At 45.5% G+C, this 23,091-nt stretch overlaps 1 protein-coding gene across 3 annotated transcripts in view; it reads right to left on the bottom strand.

Annotated features, from left to right (window-relative positions):
- The window catches only part of TMEM132C (transmembrane protein 132C), a 301,970-nt gene that overhangs the window by 193,291 nt on the left and 85,588 nt on the right, over positions 1 to 23,091 (bottom strand). The window contains exons 1-2 of one of the 3 annotated variants that reach the window (XM_044990545.1): positions 19,413 to 19,533; positions 17,053 to 17,941 (exon numbers count right to left, since the gene is read on the bottom strand). The exons of 1 other annotated variant lie outside the window; for it this stretch is intronic. In XM_044990545.1, coding sequence (XP_044846480.1) covers positions 17,053 to 17,813 — 761 coding nt within the window. In that variant the 5' untranslated portion in view covers positions 17,814 to 17,941; positions 19,413 to 19,533. Of the gene's footprint in view, positions 1 to 17,052; positions 17,942 to 19,412; positions 19,534 to 23,091 lie in introns of those variants that run through there. One more of the 3 variants, XM_044990544.1, reaches the window with a different exon arrangement.

Below are 23,091 nucleotides of genomic sequence, written 5' to 3'. Positions count from 1 at the left end.
GGCAGTCTTTTCTGATTCATTAAGGTGATTGAGCATGTCCATAACTTTCAACCCATGAGTAGTCCCATTGAGATTAAAGTTGAGCATGTGTTTAAGCATCTTCCTGAATGGAGCCGTTAGCTGCTAACTGTAATTTGACTCTTATGCAAATGTGCATGTGTGAGAGAGAGAGAGAGAGAGAGAGAAGGAGAGAGAGTCAAATTACAGTGTTTGCTAAACAGCCAGAAAGGCCCATGTCCTTAAGGCTATGATTTTGGAAAAGCAAGGGTCATTTCCAGCATTATTACTGTGAAGGCCAACCATTCAAACTTTAATATACAAGCGGTGGAGCTCTGATAAGATTCCATCAGCTCCCATCTCACACCGGGAGGATATTATTACTCCTGTATATCAGAGTCCTGACAGTATCAGATCAAAGGCAAGTTTCTTATTGTGCTTAATCACACAAACATAAGCACAGCCACAACCCCATCATATTCCCTCCACCCACCCACTAGGGTGACCAGATGTCCTGATTTTATAAGGACAGTCCCAATTTTGGTGTCTTTTTCTTATATAGGCTCCTATTACCTCCCAGCCCCGTCCCAATTTTTCACATTTGCTGTCTGATCACCCTACCACCCTCACACTCGACCCGGAGCCAGAAGGTGCAGAGGGGAAAATGGCTGCATAGGTTGCTCAGTAAAAGCTCTGGCCCAGCAGGCTGGTAGGAAGCGAGTACGCTGAGGCCCCCCCGAACTTGCTCACTCTTTGCACTTGCCTTAATTTAGTCACGTGAATAAAACAATGCAAGTGCAGAAGTAACAGCAAGATCAGATCCAAGATCAGAGTCCAACTGAATTGCTCCTCTCAAGATCCACAGAAGAACCACAGAGTAGGTTAACCACAGAGATTAAGTTTGGCAGCAGCCCAAACCTCTGAAAGCATCACCACATCCCAACACCATGGAGTTTTCCTGCAAGGCCTTGCACACACCATAGTTTGTGTTCACTGTTCTGTGGATACCCCGGTGGAAGGGTCACATGTGTGTTACGGTGTCATACTTGTGCCTGCAAAAAAAAGGAAGAACTATTCCCTCCTAAAACAGATTTCTCAGTGTATGGAGAGTTCAATCACAATCCCAGCAAACATCATTCAGAGAGCTGTGGTAACTGTCTTTAATAAGCCTTCTTTTTTTAAATCATTTGCCTCTAAAAATGTTTCTGCCAGTGGCCATGGTACTCTGAATTCCTTCCTGTCCTGATGAGGCATACTCATGCAAGCCCTCTGGATTACTTGTGTGAGTAAACTGGACTCACATCAATAGCCCCATGAACTCCATTGGTTCTACCATGTGTCTACAATGCTTGTGTGAATAAAGGTTTACATGATCAAGGCTGCCTCCCTTCCAAAAAATTACCCGGTTCTAAGAATGGGTAAAAAGTTGAGAGGCGCCCCAAAATTTGGATACTCAGAGTTAGCTATTCCTCTTGCATCTTCAAAATTTGGCTAGGAATCTCATGAGAACAGTTTTTCTCAGGGTATTTTACAGAAAGGACTAAGACATAGGTAAAGGTGGGCTCACAGACTGGATTTAGATTTTTGCACAACTTCCTCCATCAGGTTGAGGTTTTGCAAAACCAAAACCAGGGGCAGTTTAGGATCCAGGTTCTAATACAGCCAAATCATCCAGGTGGTTCAGATAAAGGGCTCCTATTTTCTATCCAAGCGTCCAAGTAGGCTCCAAAAGTGGGAGGGGGAGATTGGGAGGTAAAAGTTTTTACCAAACTTTTTCAAACCTTAAATTGTCCAGTTTGATCTGATTCTAGTTTTGTTCCAAGTTTTTCTTCTTTGGTTTCTCTCTTTCAGGAAAAAAAACAAGCGAGATTCCTTCAAAAAACAAGAAAAATCTATCAGGCAGACATTTAACTCTGTATATTTTAAAGTGGTAGCTGTGATTCCGAATATGACAGATTCATTTTCTTGTATTCATAATGACTCAATTACTGCAATCCTCTTATGGTTTTTTTGGCCTCTTCTTTCATGTTTCTGACTCTGTGAATTGATTGAGTGTTTGATGACAAGGCAAATCACGGAGCCAATGTAACTCACCCAGGGGGCCCCTTAAGCACCATTTAAACAATTATCAAAGCAACATTCCTTATCCATTGAGACGTTTTTAGCAGAGAAGGATGCAGGGATGTTAGCTCATTCTCACCGCTAATTTGCAAACCTCAGCCATTTGAGTAGATATTTAAAATAAAAAGACACAAAAAATGAACAGCAATATGAATATGCTGAAGCAAATATAATTAACCAATACAGGGCAAACATTACTTTTCTGAGCAATCAGACTAGAACTAGTAGGTCTCAACCTTTTGCAGTACCAGAACCCCCTTGCTCCTGGCCCCTCCCCCTCATATTCAGCTGAGATGTAGCCAGGACTCACTCTCATTTTGTATAACGGGACAGACAGGAGGAAGTGTGACCTAATGGATACAACACTGGATTGAGACTCAGGAGATACAAGTCATATTCTTGGCTCTGCCACCGTAGACTTCCCTTGCTGTGCCTCAGTTTACCCATTTCCAGATCAAATGGGAACAATGACTCTGACCTCCTTGATAAATCACTGACATCTACTGATGAAAAATATTATACAAGAGCTAAATGGTATTATGATGTCTATATATAGGGTTAGATTTTTTACTCTACAGCAGGGTTATAATTATTAAATTATACAGGATGATTAAAAAGAAACCATTATGGATAGGTTATTTTCTGTTCCATTTGATATATTCCTATTTCTAGGGCTAGCGTAAGAGCCAGACTCAATAGCAGGGTCCCTCCACTCGAGGCAATGCAAGTCAACATCTGTTGTGATTCTTTGTGTTGAGTAGCACCTGGAGGACCCCGTTGCGAAGACACGGCAAGAGGGGATTCCTGCCCCGAGGCGCTTACATGCTAAACAGACAAGCGTGAGCAGGGTAAGAGAGGTGATACAGCTGATGTAAAGTTACACAGCAGTTGACTGGCAGAGTCAGAAATAGAACCCTGGTGGCCTGGCTCCTCGTCCAAGGCCTTAGCCATCTGATCTCAGCGTCAGTCACATCCGTACAGCACGCAACACAAAAGGCCCCCAAATCCTGACTGAGGCTGCCGAGCACCATGGTAACGTAAATGATGACGGCTAATACATTTTGGTGGTTTTTACACCAATGTTTACTTTGGCAGTGAGAAGTCAAAAACGGTCGTTACCACAGCAATGGACACCGACCGCACTTGCTACCTGAGATGCTCTGGAAATTAAAGCTCACAAGCTACTAGGTGTCTGAACATTTGTAGTTTGGCAAGAGGAAGTGAGGAGGCATTTCCACCCTTTTCTGAATAACTCCTTGGCGTTTATTTCTCCATAGAGTTAATTCCAGCAATGTTATTTTCAGGCAGAAAACAAAAGGCGAGTTGTTTAAACAATACCATGGGCTCCTGGAAATTGGAGATTAGCGCATCTACCCTCCCGTCAAGTGCTGGATTGTTCCTTACAATACACTTTGTTGGGCTTTGTGCAGTTTGGTGTAAGGCACTGATCTCACATGACTGAAGGCAATGGGAGATTTGCCACTGGCTTCAATGGGACCTGGATCAGGCCCTAAATGACCTAAGCGGCAGGATTCCTGCCACTTCCCCTTGAGGCTTAGAGCTTGGCTACACGTACAAATTTGCAGTGCTGCAGCAGGGTGTGAAAACACACCCTCTCCAGCGCTGCAAATTGCGGCGCTGCAAAGCGCCAGTGTGGTCAAAGCCCCAGCGTGGCTCCCAGCGCTGTCCGTTATTCCCCACAGGGAGGTGGAGTACGGACAGTGCTGGGAGAGCTCTGACTATTAGCTCTTTGAAGTGCTAAGTGTAGCCACAGCCTTAGTTGTGAAGTTGAGATCATTAGGTCACGGAATATCACCCACATGCAGGAGCAGTGTAGTGTCCCTTTCCAGCAGTCAGAGTCCAGTGTCACGGACCCAGGCTGCCTACGTCAGTGCTTCTGTGATGCTACCCAGGAGGATCCGTGACCCCCTGACATTAAATCTTCTTTGTATAACATGGCTATTGAGTTCTGTCCTTGATGCCTGTTGTGTGCTCCTCTGCTCAGCCCACCCCAATCCTTTTCACTGTGTGCTAAACTGTCAAAGAAAGCAGGACTGGCATGGTGCCCTTTTACTGATGGGACCCATACAGAGTCTCAGAAAACAGTGTGACACACCACACTTTTGAAATAGATACATGCAGCACGTACTCCAGCTTTCATGCAAAGTAAAAGGCCCAATCAGCCCATCCTATTGGAACCTGGAACCACACTGCTAGGGCCTTCACTGCCCTGGCCGCCTGTGAATCCTTGAGAGTTTCATGGGGGCTGGTGCTGGAATCACAGCTCGTTCTGCAAAACAGGGCAAATCCCACATTGTTGTGTGATCTGGGGGAACTTCCATGAGGAAATGCCCAGGTTACTTTCCTCTTCTTAATCCCTGAGGCCTGAACTTTAAGCATGTGAGTAGCCCCACTGACTTCAGAGGGATTACTCAGAGGTTTAAATGTAGGTACCTGCTTAAGTGCTGGGGTCCTACCGTAGGCTGGGAGCGGAGGACTTATTTTCTCTACAGCCCAGGGCTTTTTCTACCTCAGATTCCACTGTTATAATCAGGGAAAGATTCCTGGTGGGAGTTTTTTGCTCAAGGACTGCAGAGTCATCTCTTTGTTATTAAGGGCCCTGCAGCTTCATCGCACTTTAGAAACCAGTGCTAACACCTTAGCACCATAACTGGTGGGAAAGGGGAAAAAACTGGTTCGAAGAATCTGAAACTGATCGCTCAGAGAGTCAAGGCTGAAGGTGCATTCCCCTCCCCCCCCCCCCAGGTTATGCCTAATATATTCCCCAAGTCTCCTGTCCTCTAGCCTTGCTGATCTAAGCAGCAATTTGAAAACCTAAAAAAAGGCTCCACTGGAGATGATTGGACTTAGCTAATGGAGGCATTTTGCAACATAGGGCAAGCCTGACAAACAAATAGACAGATTCTTTAACCCCATCTGATCTAAAGATGAACCAGGGAGAATATATCTCATAAGCGTAACCATTTTCCCCACTGTTGTCAAGCCCGTTTCAACAGTTCTAATGGTGTCATGGAAAGGTGTAACCAGGAATTTCTACACAAGCAGTGGTCCTCTATACCTCTTCCCACTATCCATAGTATATTCATGATCTGCCAAGACAGACGCGATAGTACATCCAACAGAATCAAAACTAGCACAGTGGAGAGAGCAGTCTGTCTCCTGATTAAAATACCCCCAAGCCAGTGCTGCTATAAGAAATATTGCCTCCAGGTGGCATACCTGGCACACATTTGCTTACACTGATGACAACGTAGATCATACATTGAGGGGGAAGAGAGTAGCTGAAACAGGAGTCCACAGCTCTCAGAACTATTCAGAACCTGCTTTCATGGATCTCACTAGTGCCAGACCATGCCCCTGGGGAGAAGGGTAGGGAGTGGGTCCTTGTTTTTTTGCAGAGCAATTGCATGCCCGTGCATGCTGCTAGTAAAATGGTCTCATAAGGAAGAATTCTCTGGGACAGGATGACCAGAAATAGCCTCCTGCTTCCAACTGTTCACAGTGGAGCACACCAATGAGCATACATACAATGCCAGGGGAGAAAACAAAAATAAAATCACCAGGAAGCCAAGTTTAAAATCCCAACCAGCCTAGAGTCTCTGAGTTCTTAACACGAAGCACTATGTCTGTGTCAAAACAGCTGGCAAGAATGTTCTCTTAATACGGTTTTTGGCTGGCTCTGTATCACCAGGTCTTTTCTGAAACTGTTTACAGTAATTCCCATTGATTACAGTGCTTAACTAACTGCCCCCCTGCTGCTGAGTTCAGACTGCACACACTTCTCCCTTGATTTTTCCCTTCTTCTTTGTGTTTGCTTGTGGAACGAGAGGATTTTTTGTTTTTTGCCTTCTTACTTGCATCAGAGCAAATTATAGTATTAAAAATTATATAGTTTCACAGACTATGTGTAGATGATCTAATGGTCCTTTTTAATCTGACCCCCGTACAATAGGTCATAGAATTTCACCCAGTTACTTCTGTATTGAGCCCAGTAACTTGTATGTCTCTCACTAGATATAGATAGAGATCCTGATATATAACTATATCTGACTATAGATGGGGAAAAAGGCACAACATAACCCTGAAGACCCAAGGTTATGACAAAATGGGCTGTGGAAAACACTGTCACAAAATATCACTGAGGCCAAAAGTTTAGCAGATTCAGAAAAAGGACTGGACACTTTCAGGGATAACGAGAATATCCAGAATCAGAATAGTAAATACTAAAACAGGAAACAGAGTTTTGGAAGGGATTTAAACCCTCTTGCCTTGGATTAAACCAACTGCTGGATGGGATGAAACATTCCTTGGAGGGCAGTTATTCCACGATTTCACACACACCTTCTTCTGAAGCTCCAGGTACTGACCACGTTCAGTGACCGCGCTCTGGACTAGATGGACTGACCCAGTCTGGCAATTCCTGTGCTCCTCCACAAGCCCCAGTAAAGACTGCCACATGGAAGAGTCACACCACCAGATGTTAGAGCTCCATCACACTCGATTCCAGCTATCTGAAAGAATTGGGGGTTGTTACTTGCCAACGCCCCTGCTGTCAGTAGCCACTTGGTAGGTATCCCGGGGTTGTGCATCTTTCACAGATAAGCTGGAATTTAAAGCCTTTTGACACCAGTTTTTCTCAGGATACTAATTTCCATTCAAACCTACAGGCTTGAACACCCGCCTGCTTACAGTAGTCCTGGAACCCAACAGCTTGTCAGATTATCACACTGAAGATTCCCATGGGGGTTCTTTAATGCATCAGAGCACAAGCTTTTTAGACAGCCAGCAAGCTTCATCTTTGTTAAACTAAAATCTACTCCCAGTGGTATGAGGTTTCCCTCTCCACTGTTGGGGGATAAAGGGTTATAATGAATGGGCCCTTAACCCGCCACGATTGTGTCTAATTAGGCAAGTAATCACGAGTTCAATTAATGGTTGTAACTCGAGTTGTACACGCAGCTAAAAGTCTAAACAGACAATAAGTTCAAGTGCCTTATCTCATCTTTAAGCAGCCTAGCATCTACGCCAGCTTTTGGAAAGGTCACGCTGAGCAGTAAGTAGCAGGAGGCACACTGTACCTCAGAGCCATGGCTCTAAACAGAGTGGAAAAAGCCACGGGCACTGCTGTACATTTAACAACATGCGCAGCAACAAGCAAAAAAAACCAAAACCCCCCCAGACTTCAGCATTCACTGAAATTAGAGGGGGCAAATGCTACTTAAGGAGGCGGTTCTAGGATGATGCCACACAAACATAGCATTCCTGAAACTCTGCTATCCACCCAGAAATGCCAAATATTAAACCAAATTTCAGATCCCAGCAAATTATTCATCTGTGATAAGCAGTTTTCTGGCTTAGCTCAAGAGAATTAAACTGTCACAGCAAAACTACTGTTTTTTTCCCTCTACTTTTCCCATTAATAGATGGTGGGGGAGACTTTTCACATGAGAGCCACAGGCTAAACGCATAAGCCACTAGTCCAGACTCCTTTATATTGTACTGAGGGCTTGTTTATACTCCATTTATGCAGGGATTTAAGCTTGATCAGAAACCCATTTAGTTAAATTGGAGAATGAATTAGGGTATCAACTTTTCTTTATAGTGTACAGAACTTTACAACTGATTGGCTAGGCCTCACATTGCTTCTGTGTAGCAGGTATTGTTATCCCCATAGTACGGGTGAACTAACTGAGGCACAGAGTGGTTAAGGGCAACATTTTCAATGTGAGGGGAGTCTAATTTTGGATTCTCAGCTTGGGGCACCAGGGCCTATTTTCCAAGGTGCTCAGCACTTACAGCACCACCTGACTCCAGTGATAGCTACAGGTGCTCAGCATCTCTGAAAATCAGGTCCCAGATGTGCTAGATTGAGGTTGCTGATCGTAAAGTTGTGCTTTAGCAATTGGCCACGTTCATGCAGCAAGTTGGTGCTAGAGCTGGGAATAGAATCCAGGACTCCCAGCCTTACGTTCTAACAACAAGACTGCTTCGTTCTTAGTATTAACAGATTAGCTTGTAAACGGGGCTGGGAAGGATGAAAATAGCACTGATCAGAGTGCATCTCAGCCAGCCTGCTTTTTAAAGATTCATGGAGGTGGGGAGAAGGGAACAGAGCAGTGGGAGAGACCCCTCATGTTTTGCTTTTCTAGAGGCCCTAATTTTTTAAATAGCAATCAGTCCCCTTTTGCTTATCATTGACTGCAGTAATAAGACAGGACCAATTTAAACTCGAGCTCGTCCCCTCTGTTCTTGCTCTGATGATATAATCCTTCTTGTCAGTCTAGCCCATCTCCTCTTTTGCTCTGTCTAAAGATATAATAGACTGTAAAGTCTATGTGAAGTATTTGCTAATGGCTAATGAAATTAAACTAATTGGAGTGTGATATTGTTCCTTTCAACGTGACATTAACATGCTCTCTTCTTTGAGAGCACTTTTTTGATGTTACAAATGCTTGGTTAAAAAAAGATGATGAGATACTTATTACATTGGGACTAAAATGGATTTTTCTTTAATGTCCTTTAGCAAATGTTATAATTGGCTAGAATTTCAGTAGCTTGTATTCCTATTGTTTCTCAAACCAGCATATGAATGCACCTGGCTGCTATTAATTTTTAGCTACACGATCATCTTGGGGAAATCTTCCCATTTATGACAAACAAAGCATTCGCAAGGTGGCTAATACAGCACTTAGCTTGCAAGTAGCAATCTCAAGCCTTTAACAATGCTTGTGTGTTTGTTACTATATTATGGAAGTGCATAGAAACACAAGCCAAGACCCAGGCCTGTTGGGCTGGGGGCTGTATGCAGGGTGAGAGACACTCCCTGTCCCAATAGACAAGGCAAACAAACACAGGGGGATGTGAAACACAGACACAGAGAGGTGAAGTGACTTGCTCAAGACCACACAGCAGGACAGCAGCCGAGCTGGGAATAGGACCCAGGATTCTTGACTCCAGTCCCATTATTCAGTACCCAGTGAACCACTCTCCCAGTCTTCCCTTAATCTACTCTGCAAATCATTTCCCATGATCTTTACACATCTGAATTATTATCTATTTGTACTGCAGGGACATACAAATCCCCTAATCATTGATTAGGGCCCCATTGTAGTGGACTCTGAACAATGAAATATACACATCCTTCTACATGACCCCAGGAGCAATAAATCATAGACCTGGCCAGGTTTTGCAAGGGACACAGGGAAAACTGACCTAACCCACTGACTCTGGCACAGTGCATACTTTACGGGCCTGGTCCAATGCCCCCTGAAGTCAATAGAAAGACTCTCTTGGACTTCACTTGGGATCAGCTGAGAGCCCACTTAGCTCCTAAGAGACTTTGATCACAGGCTCACACTTGAGATCCTCTCAGGGGACCATCCTGAACACCGAACTATTATAATCTTCCAGCTTTGCTTAATAACTTTATTGCTTAAAGTTCTTCCAATATCTTCTCTTTGTACGCATAACCTCGCTTTGAGTGGCTTAGGTAACTCCTGTTGAAAGTGCTACATTGCTTCATGGTATCTGTTTACAATTAAAGTTTGAATGGAGAGAGGATGCCCCCAAAATTGGAACAAATGGCAGCTCACATGATCCCTTTTCATTGCTCAGGGTGTCTGTGATAGAGGGCCCCTCCCTACATGCAATATAACATTTCTTACACAGTAAGGCCATGTCTACACTACCACTTACTTTGGTGTAACTCACGTCGCTCCGAGTGATGAAAGTTACACAGAGCTAAGCACCAGTGTGGTACATCGGCGGGAGATGTCGTACATCCTGCCAACATAGCTACGGCCTCTCATGGCGGTGGATTTATTATGGCGATAGAACAGAGGCAGGCAAACATTTTGGCCTGAGGGCCGCATCGGGTTTCTGAAATTGTATGGAGGGCTGGTTAGGGGAGGCTGTGCCTCCCCAAACAGCCAGGCGTGGCCCAGCCCCCGCCCCCTATCCACCACCACCACCCCTGCTTCTCGCCTCCTGACGGCCTCCCTGGACTCCTGCCCCATTCCCTGGGCACCCCTGCCCCTCCACACACACCCCGCTCTGTCCCCTACCTCCGGACCCCCCGCCCCAACCAAGGCCCCCTCTCCTTCCCGTCCACCCCTTCTCCCTGACTGCCCCCAGACCCCTGCCCCTAACTGCCCCTCGCCACCCATCCAACCCCCCTCTCCTTCCTGACTGCAGGACCCCTGCCCCATCCAACCCCCCCTTCTCCCTGACCACCCCCAGATACCCCACCCCTGACTGCCCCCTGCCGCCCCACGCAACCCCTCCTCTCCTTCCTGACCACCTCCCTGAGACCCCGGTCCCATTCAACCCCCTGTTCCCCGCCCTCTGACCGCCCTGACCCCATCCACACCCCCAGCCCCTGACCACCCCCTGAACTCCCCTGCCTCTATCTAACCCCCCCGCTCCCTGCCCCCTTACTGTGCTGCCTGGAGCACCGGTGGCTGGCGGCGTGGCTGCACCAGGATAGGCAGCCGCGCAGCACAGAGACCGGGTCAGGCCCCGGCTCTGCAGCTGCGCTGCCCCAGGAGCTCGCAGCCCTGCCACCCAGAGCATGGCGCCGGCAGCGAAGCGAGCGAGCTGAGGCTGCGGGGGAGGGGGAACAGCAGCGGAGGGGCTGGGGGCGAGCCTCCCAGGCCAGGAGCTCAGGGGCCGGACAGGATGGTCCCGGAGGCCGGATGTGGCCCACGGGCTGCAGTTTGCCCACCAGACGTGCTACAACTGTAGAGCTTCTGGCGTAGACTATCCCTAAGAGTTAGCCAAGCACCAGTGAAAGACGTCTCTTTGCTCCTCGGAACACAGAATGCAAAGCTAAAGAGAAGGTCTAGTTCCAGAGCAAAATGAAACTTCCTTTTCAGAGGTCATGTCAGATTTCTTTTCACTTCTGCATAATAGCTAAAGCTGTGGGTCTGGAATATGGAAGTCAAGACCACCTTGACAATTGAAAATGGAACATGAAATAATCAAGGACTTGCTTCCATCGTCTAAGGCTTCAAGCTCTTCTCTCTCCAGATGTGGACTGAATTGCTTTTATGCTTAGATGTTTCCTAACAATAGTGAAATCACTTTTAAATATTTAAGTACCGTAGAGCTGCATGTGAACAGGAAAATGTTTTGATGTGATTCACATCTGAAAACACACACGGGCACACAAAAAAGAACTCTTCCCCTCCGCCCTCCCATCCCTCTCTGTGCCATGTTGCATTTCAAATTAAAGAGAGATTAAAGTAGGGTGTGTATGGGGAAGCGGGAGGCTTTTGTTTTTAGATTCCAAAAGGATTCCACTTCAGGAAACCAATTTTTGTTTAGTGGGTTCGGATAATTCACCCCAGAATTTCAAGTTACTTCAAAATATACAACAAATTCAACTCATGCGGCGTTTCTGATTACAGCCACACTTCAGTGCTAGTGCGTGTGTAGGTTTTTAGCTATTAATAACTCCAGCAGCGTTCTCGATCCTGTCTGATACAGCAGGGCTGTCAATACTCATTAGGAACCGACATACAAAGCTGCCTCAGCTGATCTGTTTAATAGCTTTCCTCACTGCATTTATCCCTTATCCCTCTTCCAATCTGTAGTTTTATTATCACTGCTAATTATCCATTGTCCTGTGTTGACTTGTTTGCTGGAAATAGGTAATTCAATAACACTGCAACCCTTCAGTGCAATTTTCATTCCACCTGAAAAACCCATAATTAACCATCTTGAGTGGGAAAGAACCAGTCAAGTTTTTCTAATCAGGGCAGATAACTTCATCTCCTTTCCATATACTTATCCTGCTCAGGGCCTTTCGTAAAGCGGGTTAGCCGGTGGTTCAGCACCTTCGACAGCAAGTTAGAGATTAGCTGCTGCCTAGCAAGGTAGCTCAAAACACTAATGTTCCTAGCTTTAATGCTTTGGCCTGCTGCTGTTTAGCCTCTGCCAGATCAAATGTGGCACCACACATGATGAAAAACAGATGGAAGGACCCTTTAATAGTGCAGTCATTGGAAGAGTATTTAGAGCTACAGAACAAAACCACCACCATACACAGGCTAAGATTTTCAAAGCAACCTAACACATTCGGCTGCCCAAGTCCCAACACCGCAGATAAAAACAGAGCGTCCAAATTCCCTAGCCGACGCGCACACAAACATCATACATTTTTACAGTTAATCTCCTTAGAATAGCCTTCTTTTTGCTGTTGTGATTTTTTTCTGTTTGCAGAGTGCTGTAAATTTACAAGCACGTAGAAGAAAAGGTCCATCCTCTGAGGACTTCACAATCTACTCCACGTATACAGTCAGGGCCAGCTCCAGGTTTTTTGCTGCCCCAAGCAAAAAAAAAAAAAAGGAGGGGGGGGAGGAAATACAGTGCCGCCCCTTGAAAAGGCTGCCCCAAGCACATGCTTGGAATGCTGGTGCCTAGAGCCGGCCCCGTTTGCAATACACCCAGCAATAGCTCACACAAAGGCCTGCATATAGAAAGATCAACACAAACCCTCCGCCGGTGTCAGTCGGGATAGCTGTGTGGGAGTCAACCCTGCCATGTCGATTTACACCAGCCCCAGAAAGCAAGTGGAAGAGCAATGAGATGCAGGTTAATGCTACACTCTGGCCTTTCTGGGGATAGCTTATGCTGTTACAGGTGGACTACTTATGTAAAGAGATACAACAGCTACTCTGCTCATCTCCCATGCCCACAATGTTATCTCAACAGCTAGAGGAACCAAGAATTTTCCTTACTAACAGTCATCATTAGGTGTGACTCACTTCTCTTTTTGTGGCTCTGTCTCTCTTCCCTATGCAGGAGTGCATGGACTGACAGGTAAGTCTATCTTTCATTCAGTTATTTCTTCTTCTCCTCTCACCAAGCCTTGCCTAGTGGTATTATTACTGCAAATACTTTGCATTCTTGGAACAACTTTCCATCAAAGGAGCTCAAAGTGTTTTGGGAATATGAATGAACTAAGCCTCACAACCGCCTGAAAGGTAAGGAAGCAATACAACCTCATTTTACAGACCGGGATATCGAGGCATGGAGCTACTAAGTGACTTGCCCAAGGTCATCTGGCTGGCCAGTGGCAGAGCTGTGAGTTGCACCTTGATCTGCTGTCTGTCAGTGATGCTCTTTAACGATTTCACAATGGACTCAGTAAATACAAAAAGGGGCTTGTGCGGGAAGGGAAGCTCTCTGTAAAGTTGAGTAGCATTCCGATCACGTTAATGTATTACCATCCATAATATACTTCACTCCATGCCACATTAGTCATTTTCTTTGATTGTATTGCCATTCTTGGGTTGATAAATTTACAAATACAGTAACAGGATTCTGAATTAAGATACAATTTAAGAACAGAGTTTCATTTCCAGTGATTTGTGGCGATGAGGTCATTGAGACCAATTTACTTTACTTTTGCTAGAGAGGATGTGTGTCTATTCCCCGCCCCCCTCCATCCAGCAATGATCACACACTGTTTGCCTCAGTGCTGGGTGTCTGAAAAACTCAGCGAATAACGTACCAAAAAAAAAAAAAAGGCAGGAAATAAACAAATTCACCTGCACAGGGACAACCTGCAGCATGTGTTTCTTTAGGATGATTGAATGTGAATGCATGTCATAGGATGTAGGGTTTGCTTTGGCAGGAACCCATGTACAGCCATCTATGTCACCAGGCAAATGGCCACAGAGAAGGTTAAAGCAGCCTGTAGGCAGCCTTAACGTACGCACTGGCCATTTTCTGTGTTTCTTTTTTTTAAAAGACATAGGCAGCCCATAGAGGCATGGGCCAAACTCTCCTCTGATACATCCACGTACCATTACTCAAGCCAATGGATTTACACCCGCGTAACAGAGTCGAACCGGGCCTCACCTGCCATTCAGTAAACAAAAGAGAGAAATCTTAGCAGCTGACAGATTGGGCCACATAGTTTATGCCTCAGGAGATATTGCCACATTATTTTCCACCAGTGAATATCACCTGTCACTTCATATTCTGGTGTTCTATGAGGGTTAAGACAAGGCCCTGTGCCCTTCCATAGGGCTACTCTCCTGTAGCTACCCCATGCTTCCACCTGACACCTGAACAAAAATAACTGCATGGAGCAATTCCTTCAGCCCCACCTGCCTCCAGTCTCCACCGAGTAGAAGAATGGCTTGGACGGCTGTTTCTCCCCCCGCCTGGATTGGGCGTCCTGCAGGCTGGAGAAAGAACACAGGGTAGCGTCGCTCCCCAGCTCCCAAGGTGCCACCCCTTGTGGATATCGGTCTGCCTCAACTCCCTCCACGTCACCGAGCCTGGGCCCAAGCCAGACAGGAGGTCTAACCAAGAGCTCTCTAGGCTGCCCTTCCCTTCCAGAGCAACTTAACTCTGCATTCCACAGGATGCTGCAGGACCTGAAACAGCACAAGGACTTTCCCTGTTCTACCCTCGTCCACTGGCTCCTCCTTTGAGCAGTCCAGCTCTAATGGCTCAGGCCACCCTGCCTCTACTTGTGGCACAGAGCCACTGGACTCACCTGCATCCCTCAGTTCCATCCATGGAGCCACTTCCTGAGGATACTGCTCACATGCCAGAACTCACAGCAGGGCCCCAGAAGTGGGCTCCGCGCCTAAGAGGGCCCCACGCCTTAGGCGCCTTTTTAATTTTTTTTTTTTTTACTCACCCGGCGGCAGTCCGCTCTGAGGGTCTTCAGCGGCATTTCGGCAGTGGGGGGGTCCTTCAGTGCCACGGAAGACCCGGAGCGGACCCCCCGCCGCCAACGTGCCACCGAAGCCCTGGACCACCTCCTGGTATTCGAATCGGGCCCCGTAGTTCATAAAGCCGGCCCTGCCTCATAGGAACCCAGGCCAAGCAAATATGCAGTTTATAAATCCTGACGGTGGGCGTGATGCTGGAAGACCAGGGGCCAGCTCTTGCCAAGGCTCTGAGCCTCAGCTGAGCACTGACAAATTCATTTCTGGGAACCAATCCAGCTCACCTGTGTGTTAGTACGGTTAAGATGGATATTGGACATATATGATTATTCACCTTACTAAAAAACCCCAGTATAACTAGAGCTGTGCAAATCACTGAGTTTTCAGTTCAGTGGCCAAAGATTTTTTTTTTAAATCCCCGCCCCCCCCCACCAATCAAAATAAATTTGGCGAATTCGACCCAATTTTGCCAAATGTTTCGGTCAACCTGCATCTGCATTCTTCTGTGGAGGAAAAAGATTTATCCGAAAAAAAAATCGCCAGCTTTAAGCACAACCTCTGAAAATCATCATCACCAACCAGTTTTGTCCATTACAGTGGGTAGAACAGGCAACGTCTGATGTCTGCTCTTTCTGTTTCTGGCCATTACACCACTGAGCACATAAAGAGCATGCACGCCCAGACAATCTGAATCCTTTCCGAGCTAAGAAGTATATCATCAGATTTCAGTGAGGATGTCTAGCTCTAACTCACTTTTCAGGGAGATAAAAGGCAGCGACACAGATATTTCAAAGGGATATCCCTGCCCACGCAAAAATAACACACCAGATTTGTCTTCTTTGGATTTCGCCTTTCATCACAGCTATGCTTGTTATAAGGAACACATCTTGTCTTCACTGTTTGTGAATAATGATTTTAAATAAAAAAGCAGCAGAGACAGAAAAAGCTTCTTCTAACTCAGAGGTTCCACTCAGTAAACAGGTAGCCTGCGGATTATCTCACCAACTAAACCAAAGCTGCAAATATCAGGACGCTTCCGGGATTCCTAAAATTCCCCTGTTTTAATAAGAGCCTTTTATCTTCCAAGCGACACTTCCTTCCCTACAGGCTATTCTTGTCAGCAGTTGTCAACTATGAATTCATCTAATTCATATGAGCCTTAGACAAACACTTTCATGTGCAGAAGTCTACGGGAAACGCTGGCTGCTTGAAGCTTTAAAAGAACAATTGTTGCTTATCACTATTGAAATTTCTCTTAAAACATAAAGCCTAGTAACGGGAAAGGGGATCCATCAGATATTTTGGTGATTAGTTAGTTTGTCAGTCTTTTTCACCCTCAAAAGATTGTCATCTGGTTGGTAAGAAAATTGCTAACATATCAAATAGGAAGGAAACACATTGACTTTTGTTCTGATCCACTATGGCAATGCTTATGTCCCTATGTACTGCCTTTGCCATTCCTTTCCCAAATAATGAACTTAACGTCCCTTAAAATCAATAGCAATATCAAACATATTAAATTAAGACCAAACAGGGACGCGTGCAGCCCAAAAAACTGCTGCTTAAATAAGTAGAAGATGGAGCCATTCCCTTGACATTCTCATGACAAAACCATTGCGTGGGAAGGCAGAGCTGTGTCATGTTATTTGCATCAAAGGCAAGTAAATGAAGTTTGCCATGCCAGGTGTTTCGCTACATTTAAATGTTGTGCCTGAGGGGACGGGGGAAGGGGCAGGAGGGAAAGAAAGGGAGCATGGGGGGGGAGAAGACTAATTCTAAGGACTTGCCTAAAGGCAATTTAGTGAGTGGCAAGACAGCAATCTAATGTGCTGTAGAGTCACACTCTATGCCCCAACTGGCCATGTGGACCCTGCTACTATGCATTAAAAAGTTCAGGAGTATATTTTGACATGATGCTGGTTTCAGCTACTGTGATGCATGACCGTCCATCATTCCACAGCAATGGCCACACTAAGCAACATCCCTATTGTGAACTGGGCACTCATTCTAGAGCCTTGTTGTGTTTTAGGGGTGTGGAATCCTAGTGAGGATTTCTTGAATGTCCTCTGTCTATGGGGGTGGAGGGTGAAGAGATGAGAAGCGGGTTGCAGTTAGGGGGCAGTTGTAAATATGAGTCCACCCCACAAACTAGCATAGGCTACTCCTCCTTTACATCAATGTTTGCTATGGATGGAGAAACAGAGGCAAAACCAACCTACCGTACCTCAGTATGAACTGTTCCACGGTGGAATTGTTAGCGAGAGTCACAAAGACATTCACAACTTCTCCTTGCTTGACCGGCTTCGATGGCAGCCAGATGACAACATTACTGTCCAGCCTCAGCTCTGTCAGCTGAGAACTCTCTGGGGTTCGATAGAGGCTCACAGAGCCAATCCTCTGCAAGTGGGACATGGTCTCGTCCGTACCATCCTTCCCTGGCCGGATGGCATTCCCTTTCCTCACATCCTCAGTGGTGCACTCCCCGGTCTCGTCCCCCGGCTGGATGGTGTAGTAAAGTTCCACAGGGCTCCCTTCAGACTGATCCATCACTTTCTTGCGGCCAGCCACCACCGTGGGGGGGTTAAACCAGCTCGGCAGGAGTTCCAACTCGGCCACGCACAATCCCAGATCCCCCTTCAGCCTGCAGCTGCCTCGGACTTCCCTCGTCTCGCGGAAGGCAAACACCCGCAGGCAAGGCAGCCTCTCCGTGGTACTGTAGTCATCCCAGTCCCTGCCCACAACGTAGAACAGGATCTGGACTTTGGGCTTGCTCAGGTAAATTTTGTCACTCATGATATAGGCTTTAAGTCTCCAGTTAAAAGTAAACTTGCTGGTGGATCCAAAAAAGTTTGAGGTTAACAGTAGGTCATGGGGCACTGCTTGTTCAACGGAAAAAGGTCCATAGCTGGCATTTAATACAGGTGGCCTCTTGGCTTTATATGGAAAAAAGGACTCCACCCGGGATTGCAAACTGGAGTTTCTCATGAAATCCTGATTGGCTTCTTTAAGAAAAAAGGAAGTCTCAGCACTGAAGATCCGATAGCTCACAGGTAGATATGTTGGTAATGAAGAAAATCTCTGTATATTGTCCAAGACCCCTCGACAATCTGTCACTATTAATAATAATAATAATAAACAAAGTTAGTAACCTGGAGCTTCATGGATTAGGCCAAAAGCAATTTATTGGTTCAAAATAAAAGGTTTCTCTTGACTCTAATGGAGCTACCTGCCACATTATTGTTCAATTAGTTATGATGGAAAAATTATTACAGTTAAACACTGGATTCTTCAGCATGTCACATGCATGGCAGAAAATATAGGCATTAATCTTGCCCTGTATTTATACATTATTTCATTATATAATATACAATATATACACACACAGAGGGGTCTTCAACATGATAAATTTGTCTAGATTTAATTTAATTTAATGCTGTACATCAGCGGTGGCCAACCTGAGCCTGAGAAGGAGCCAGAATTTACCAATGTCCATTGCCAAAGAGCCACAATAATACATCAGCAGCCCCCGCAACCCCACCCATCAGCTCCCAGTGCCTCTTGTCCACCGGCAGCCCCACCAATCAGCGCCTCCTCCTCCATCCCCAAAGCTCCCAATCAGCTGTTTCGCGGTGTGCAGGAGGCTCTGGGGAGGAGGGGGGTGGGAAGGGGTGGAGTGGGGGGCAGGGCCTGTGGCAGAGCCAGCGGTTGAGCAGTGAGCACCCCCCAGCACATCGGAAAGTTGATGCCTGTAGCTCCAGCCCCGGAGTCGGTGCCTATACAAGGAGCCGCATATTAACTTCTGAAGAGCCGCATGTGGCCACCCCTGCTGTACATCCACTAATTAATCCTCATAACACTCATCGTTACCGCCAATTTACAGATGGGGAAACGGAAGCAGAACAGTTCAGTGACTTTTGCCCAGGGCCACCAACGAAGTCTGTGTTAGAGCCAGGATTTAAAAAAACAAAACGAAACAAAAAAAACCCAAGAGTTCCTGAACTATACTGCTTCCCAGACTGATTGCAATATTTGTCACCGATGTGACTTGTAAGGTGGCCATCCATCCTGTTTTCTGGGACAACCCCAGTTTCCTTAAGGGGATCTCATATCCCAGACACACTGCTTCTCCCCAACCATTTTCAGGGTTCGCCAAATGGGAGCACCGCACTACAAAAGTGCTTTTGACACAACGTGATGAAGATACATCAAAATATCATCAAGTTAAAATAAATACACTGACATCACAGGAGAGGAGTTTGCTTCACTGGAGAAACACACATTGAAAACTCTACCCTGGCCTAGATGGGAAAAGGGTAACCAATTCTCCATGGCTGTTTAATCCCTGACATGTCTGATGAGTCTCCAAACAAGGATGCAAATTCCAGTGCAGAAATATATCTACTAGAAATCAGCCTGAAACCACCATTTCTTAAGAAAAACTTCCAAAAAGTAATCAATGAGCTTCTGGTCATTATCTGCCCAGTATCCGATTGGAACCAGTAGCTTAGAAGTGAACAGCATTGCATTCCATTAGTAAGCCACTATAGCCAAATCTCTCACATTCCTCATTCACGTGTCACAGACCTTGGAACTGCTGCTGTTACTGTATTTCTCAGGTATCTCCACTGCTGGTAGGTTTTTGGTCATTATAGCAAGGGTCACAGGTGGCAGCCAATAGTGACCAAAGGGCCTTCTAAAAACAAAGATCTCACACCCATGAAATTCCTCCAGTAAGTAAAACATTTTTTCACTACCTGAGCCACTTGGCACTGAAGTCATCTCCCGCAGCAGACTTCTGAGGGATGTCAGGATGTATTAGCACTATAGGTTAGTATTTGCTGGACATACCTGTCACACTCCCCAGGCAAAGGGTTAAACCGGTCTAGTTAACTCACTTTGTGAAACATCAATAAAACTATTACATCTTTGCACAAGCCTTGAAGGCGACAACGCAAAAAGTTCATTCATAAATTGGTAGAGAGTCCTTTCCTTTCCCATCTACTCTGCCTTCTTATAAACTTTCTTTCTGCCTTTTTAGTCTCTGTTTAATCACAGCATGCACAAGGCATTCAGTACATTGGTAAGTTCCACTCACCCATAGCTCTTGAAATCCTGCGAATCATTTTCACTGTGGGAACACTGGCTAGCAGATCAAAGTTAGTTTCTGCTCTACAGCCAAAGAGAGACTGCTCTGCAAATTGCTTTTCAAAAGATGTGGCAAACATTTCTCCTGCCTCCCATCTGCCATCCAGAAACTTTGTTTCTGGGTCACTAATTCTAGCAGCATGGTTTGCACCTCTATCATTTAAGGTTGTGCTGGTATCAGCATTTTCATCTATTTTCAGGGCTATAGAGGCATCATGCTAAAAATACCCCTATGTGTGTAATATATGTAATATCTATAAAATCTCAAATCTGTAATGTATATGACACCCCTGTGTGTGCTCGATCTCACACACAGGAGAATCATATCAATAAAATCAGTAATAAAAATGGATGCCAAGGTTTTGGCAGGCAGGGCCTCGGCTGAGCAGATTCTTTCTTTTAATCAAAAATTGATTCGCTGTTTTAATAATTGTCAATTAGATGTCTATTGAGGGAAACAGATAGGTGATATTTTTCTCACCAACAACCCTGCCTACTCACACTACTAAGACTGACCAAAACTGCAAAAGGAATAGGACAGCTGATAGAAAGATGTACACATTTGATAATTTAAAGACATTTCCCTCAGAGGTGCATTGGGAGAGGCAATGTGATTCAGTGGGGTGGGCACTGAGCTGGAAGTCCAGAGACCAGAGTTCTAATCCCAGATGAGTCAGTGACCTGCTGTGCGAGTTTGGACAATTCACTTCCTCTCCACCCCGATCTACGTTAGCTGCTTAGACAGTAAGCTCTTCGGGGCAAGGAGTGTCTTTCACTATGTGTTTGTACAGTGCCTAATACAAAAGGGAATCAAAGCTGGTTGAGGTACCGTTGCAATACAAATAATAAACTGGTGCCAAAATGGGTGGGTGCAGTTCTCAAACTTGATTGCTGAGCTCGAATGCCCAGTAGCTGGGCACTCCGCTGTGATCAACCCTTTGGTTTAAAGGAGATGGGGGGCTGCTGACAGCTTGTTTTCTAAGGGGGCCTCTTGCCTTTGGAATTCACACCCTTGCTCCAAACTACCCCAAATTTATTCAGCCTTCAGGACATGCTGCAAAGCCTTGGACTTTGCGACATACAGGAGTGGGAGAGGGGCTGATGTCCCTGGGGAAGGTGCAATATTCATAACTCGAGTCTACGTTATTGTTGCTGTGGGGATTGGGAGGTGTTGCCGCACTTATTTCTTATTGAACAGTGCCTGCTATCAAATCAAAGTCAGGTGTTTACACTATAGCCACAGAGGGCCAACTCCTCAGCTGGTGTAAATAGAATCTTAGGACTGGAATGGCACTCGAGAGGCCATCTAGACCAGTCCCCTGCACTCATGGCAGGATTCTTCAATCAAGATCATCCCTGACAGGGGTTTGTCTAACCTGCTCTTAAAAATCCCCAATGATGGAGACTCCACAACCTCCCCAGGCAATTTGTTTTTAGTACTTAACTACCTTTAGAGTTAGGAAATTTTTCTTAAGGTCCAACCAAAACTGTCCTTGCTGCAATTTAAGCCCAATTGCTTCTTGTCCTATCCTTAGAGGTTAATGAAAACAATTTTTCCTCCCTCTTCCTTGTAACAACCTTTTATGTATTCGAAAAGGTATGTCCCCTCCGCGTCTTCTCTTCTCCAGATTAAACAAACCCATTTTTTCCCCCAATCTTCCCTAATAGTTCATGTTTTCTAGACCTTGAATAATTTTTGTTGCTCTTCTCTGGACTTTCTCCAATTTGTCCACATCTTTTCTGAAATGTAGTGCCCAGAACTGGGCACAACACTCCAGCTGAGGCCTAATCAGCGCGGAGTAGAGCAGAAGAATTACTTCTCGTGTCTTGCTTACAATACTCCTGCTAATACAGCCCAGAATGATGTTTGCTTTTTTTGCAGCACTGTTACACCGTCAGTTCATATTTATGACCCCCAGATCCCTTTCCGCAGTACTCCTTCCTATGAGGTCATTTCCCATTTTGTATGTGTGCAACTGATTGTTCCTTCCTCAGTGGAGTACTTTGCATTTGTCCTTATTGAATTTCATCCTATTTACTTCAGACCATTTCTCCAGTTTGTCACGATCACTTTGAATTTTAATCCTGTCCTCCAAAGCACTTGCAACCCTGCTCAGCTTGGTATCATCTGCAAACTTTATAAGTGTACGCTCTCTGCCCTTATCTAAATCACTGGTGAAGATATTGAACAGAACTAGACCCAGAACCGATCCCCACGGAACCCCACTCGATATGCCCTTCCAGCTTGACCGTCAACCACTGATAACTACTCGCTGTGAACGGTTTTCTAACCGGTTATGCACCCACCTTATAGCTCCTTCTCGGTTGCAATTCCCTAGTTTGCATATGAGAAGGTCATGCAAGCAAGACAGTATCAAAAGCCTTTCGAAAGTCAAGATAGACCATATCTACCGCTTCCCCCCTATTCACAAGGCTTGTTACCCTATCAAAGAAAGCTATCAGGTTGGTTTGACATGATTTGTTCTTGGCAAATCCACGCTCTTCTTATCACCTTATTATCTTCTAGATAACAGAGCTGCATCAGCTTCAAGGGCATTATAGCACTATACCAGTTTACATCAGTTGAGGATCGGGCCCTAAAATCTTTACACTAGAGTCTCTGAATGGCGAACAGTCACTCCCAGGGACTTTGATATCTGCTCAAGGTTCTCAGAGGTTCTTTGGTATAAGCCCTGATTCTGTAAAGAGATCATTCCTTGTAGATTCTTTTCTCCCTTCTGGAGTTCCATCAAAGTCAAGGCATAAGAGAGAATCAGAGACATAATCAGGACACCAGATATGACCTGGAGTCGGCTGATGTGCAGAACCTCCCCTCTCCCTACCAAATACTTATGGAAGTTCCAACTAGGAAGTGAAACCTGTAACCAAGGTCCATGTCTGGAGGATTTTTCCAAGCAGTAGACTCACTGCCCTTTTAGCATGCCTGGCTGCTAGTATTTTAAAGTATCTAGTAAAACCTAATTAAAGGTTTTCAAGTAATACATAATCAATATCAGTCACAGCAGCAAATGACTCCTGCTGACAAGTAGACAATTTCATTACAGTTCTTCTGAGTGAGCATAATGTAAGCACATTGGCACCAGCAACCCCTGCAGGA

The sequence above is a fragment of the Mauremys mutica genome, chromosome 16, assembly GCF_020497125.1.
Source record: "Mauremys mutica isolate MM-2020 ecotype Southern chromosome 16, ASM2049712v1, whole genome shotgun sequence".
Classification (NCBI taxonomy): Eukaryota; Metazoa; Chordata; order Testudines; family Geoemydidae; genus Mauremys; species Mauremys mutica.
The sequence above is the reverse complement of the archived record's forward strand: the minus strand, read 5'-3'. Positions and strand labels throughout refer to the sequence as shown.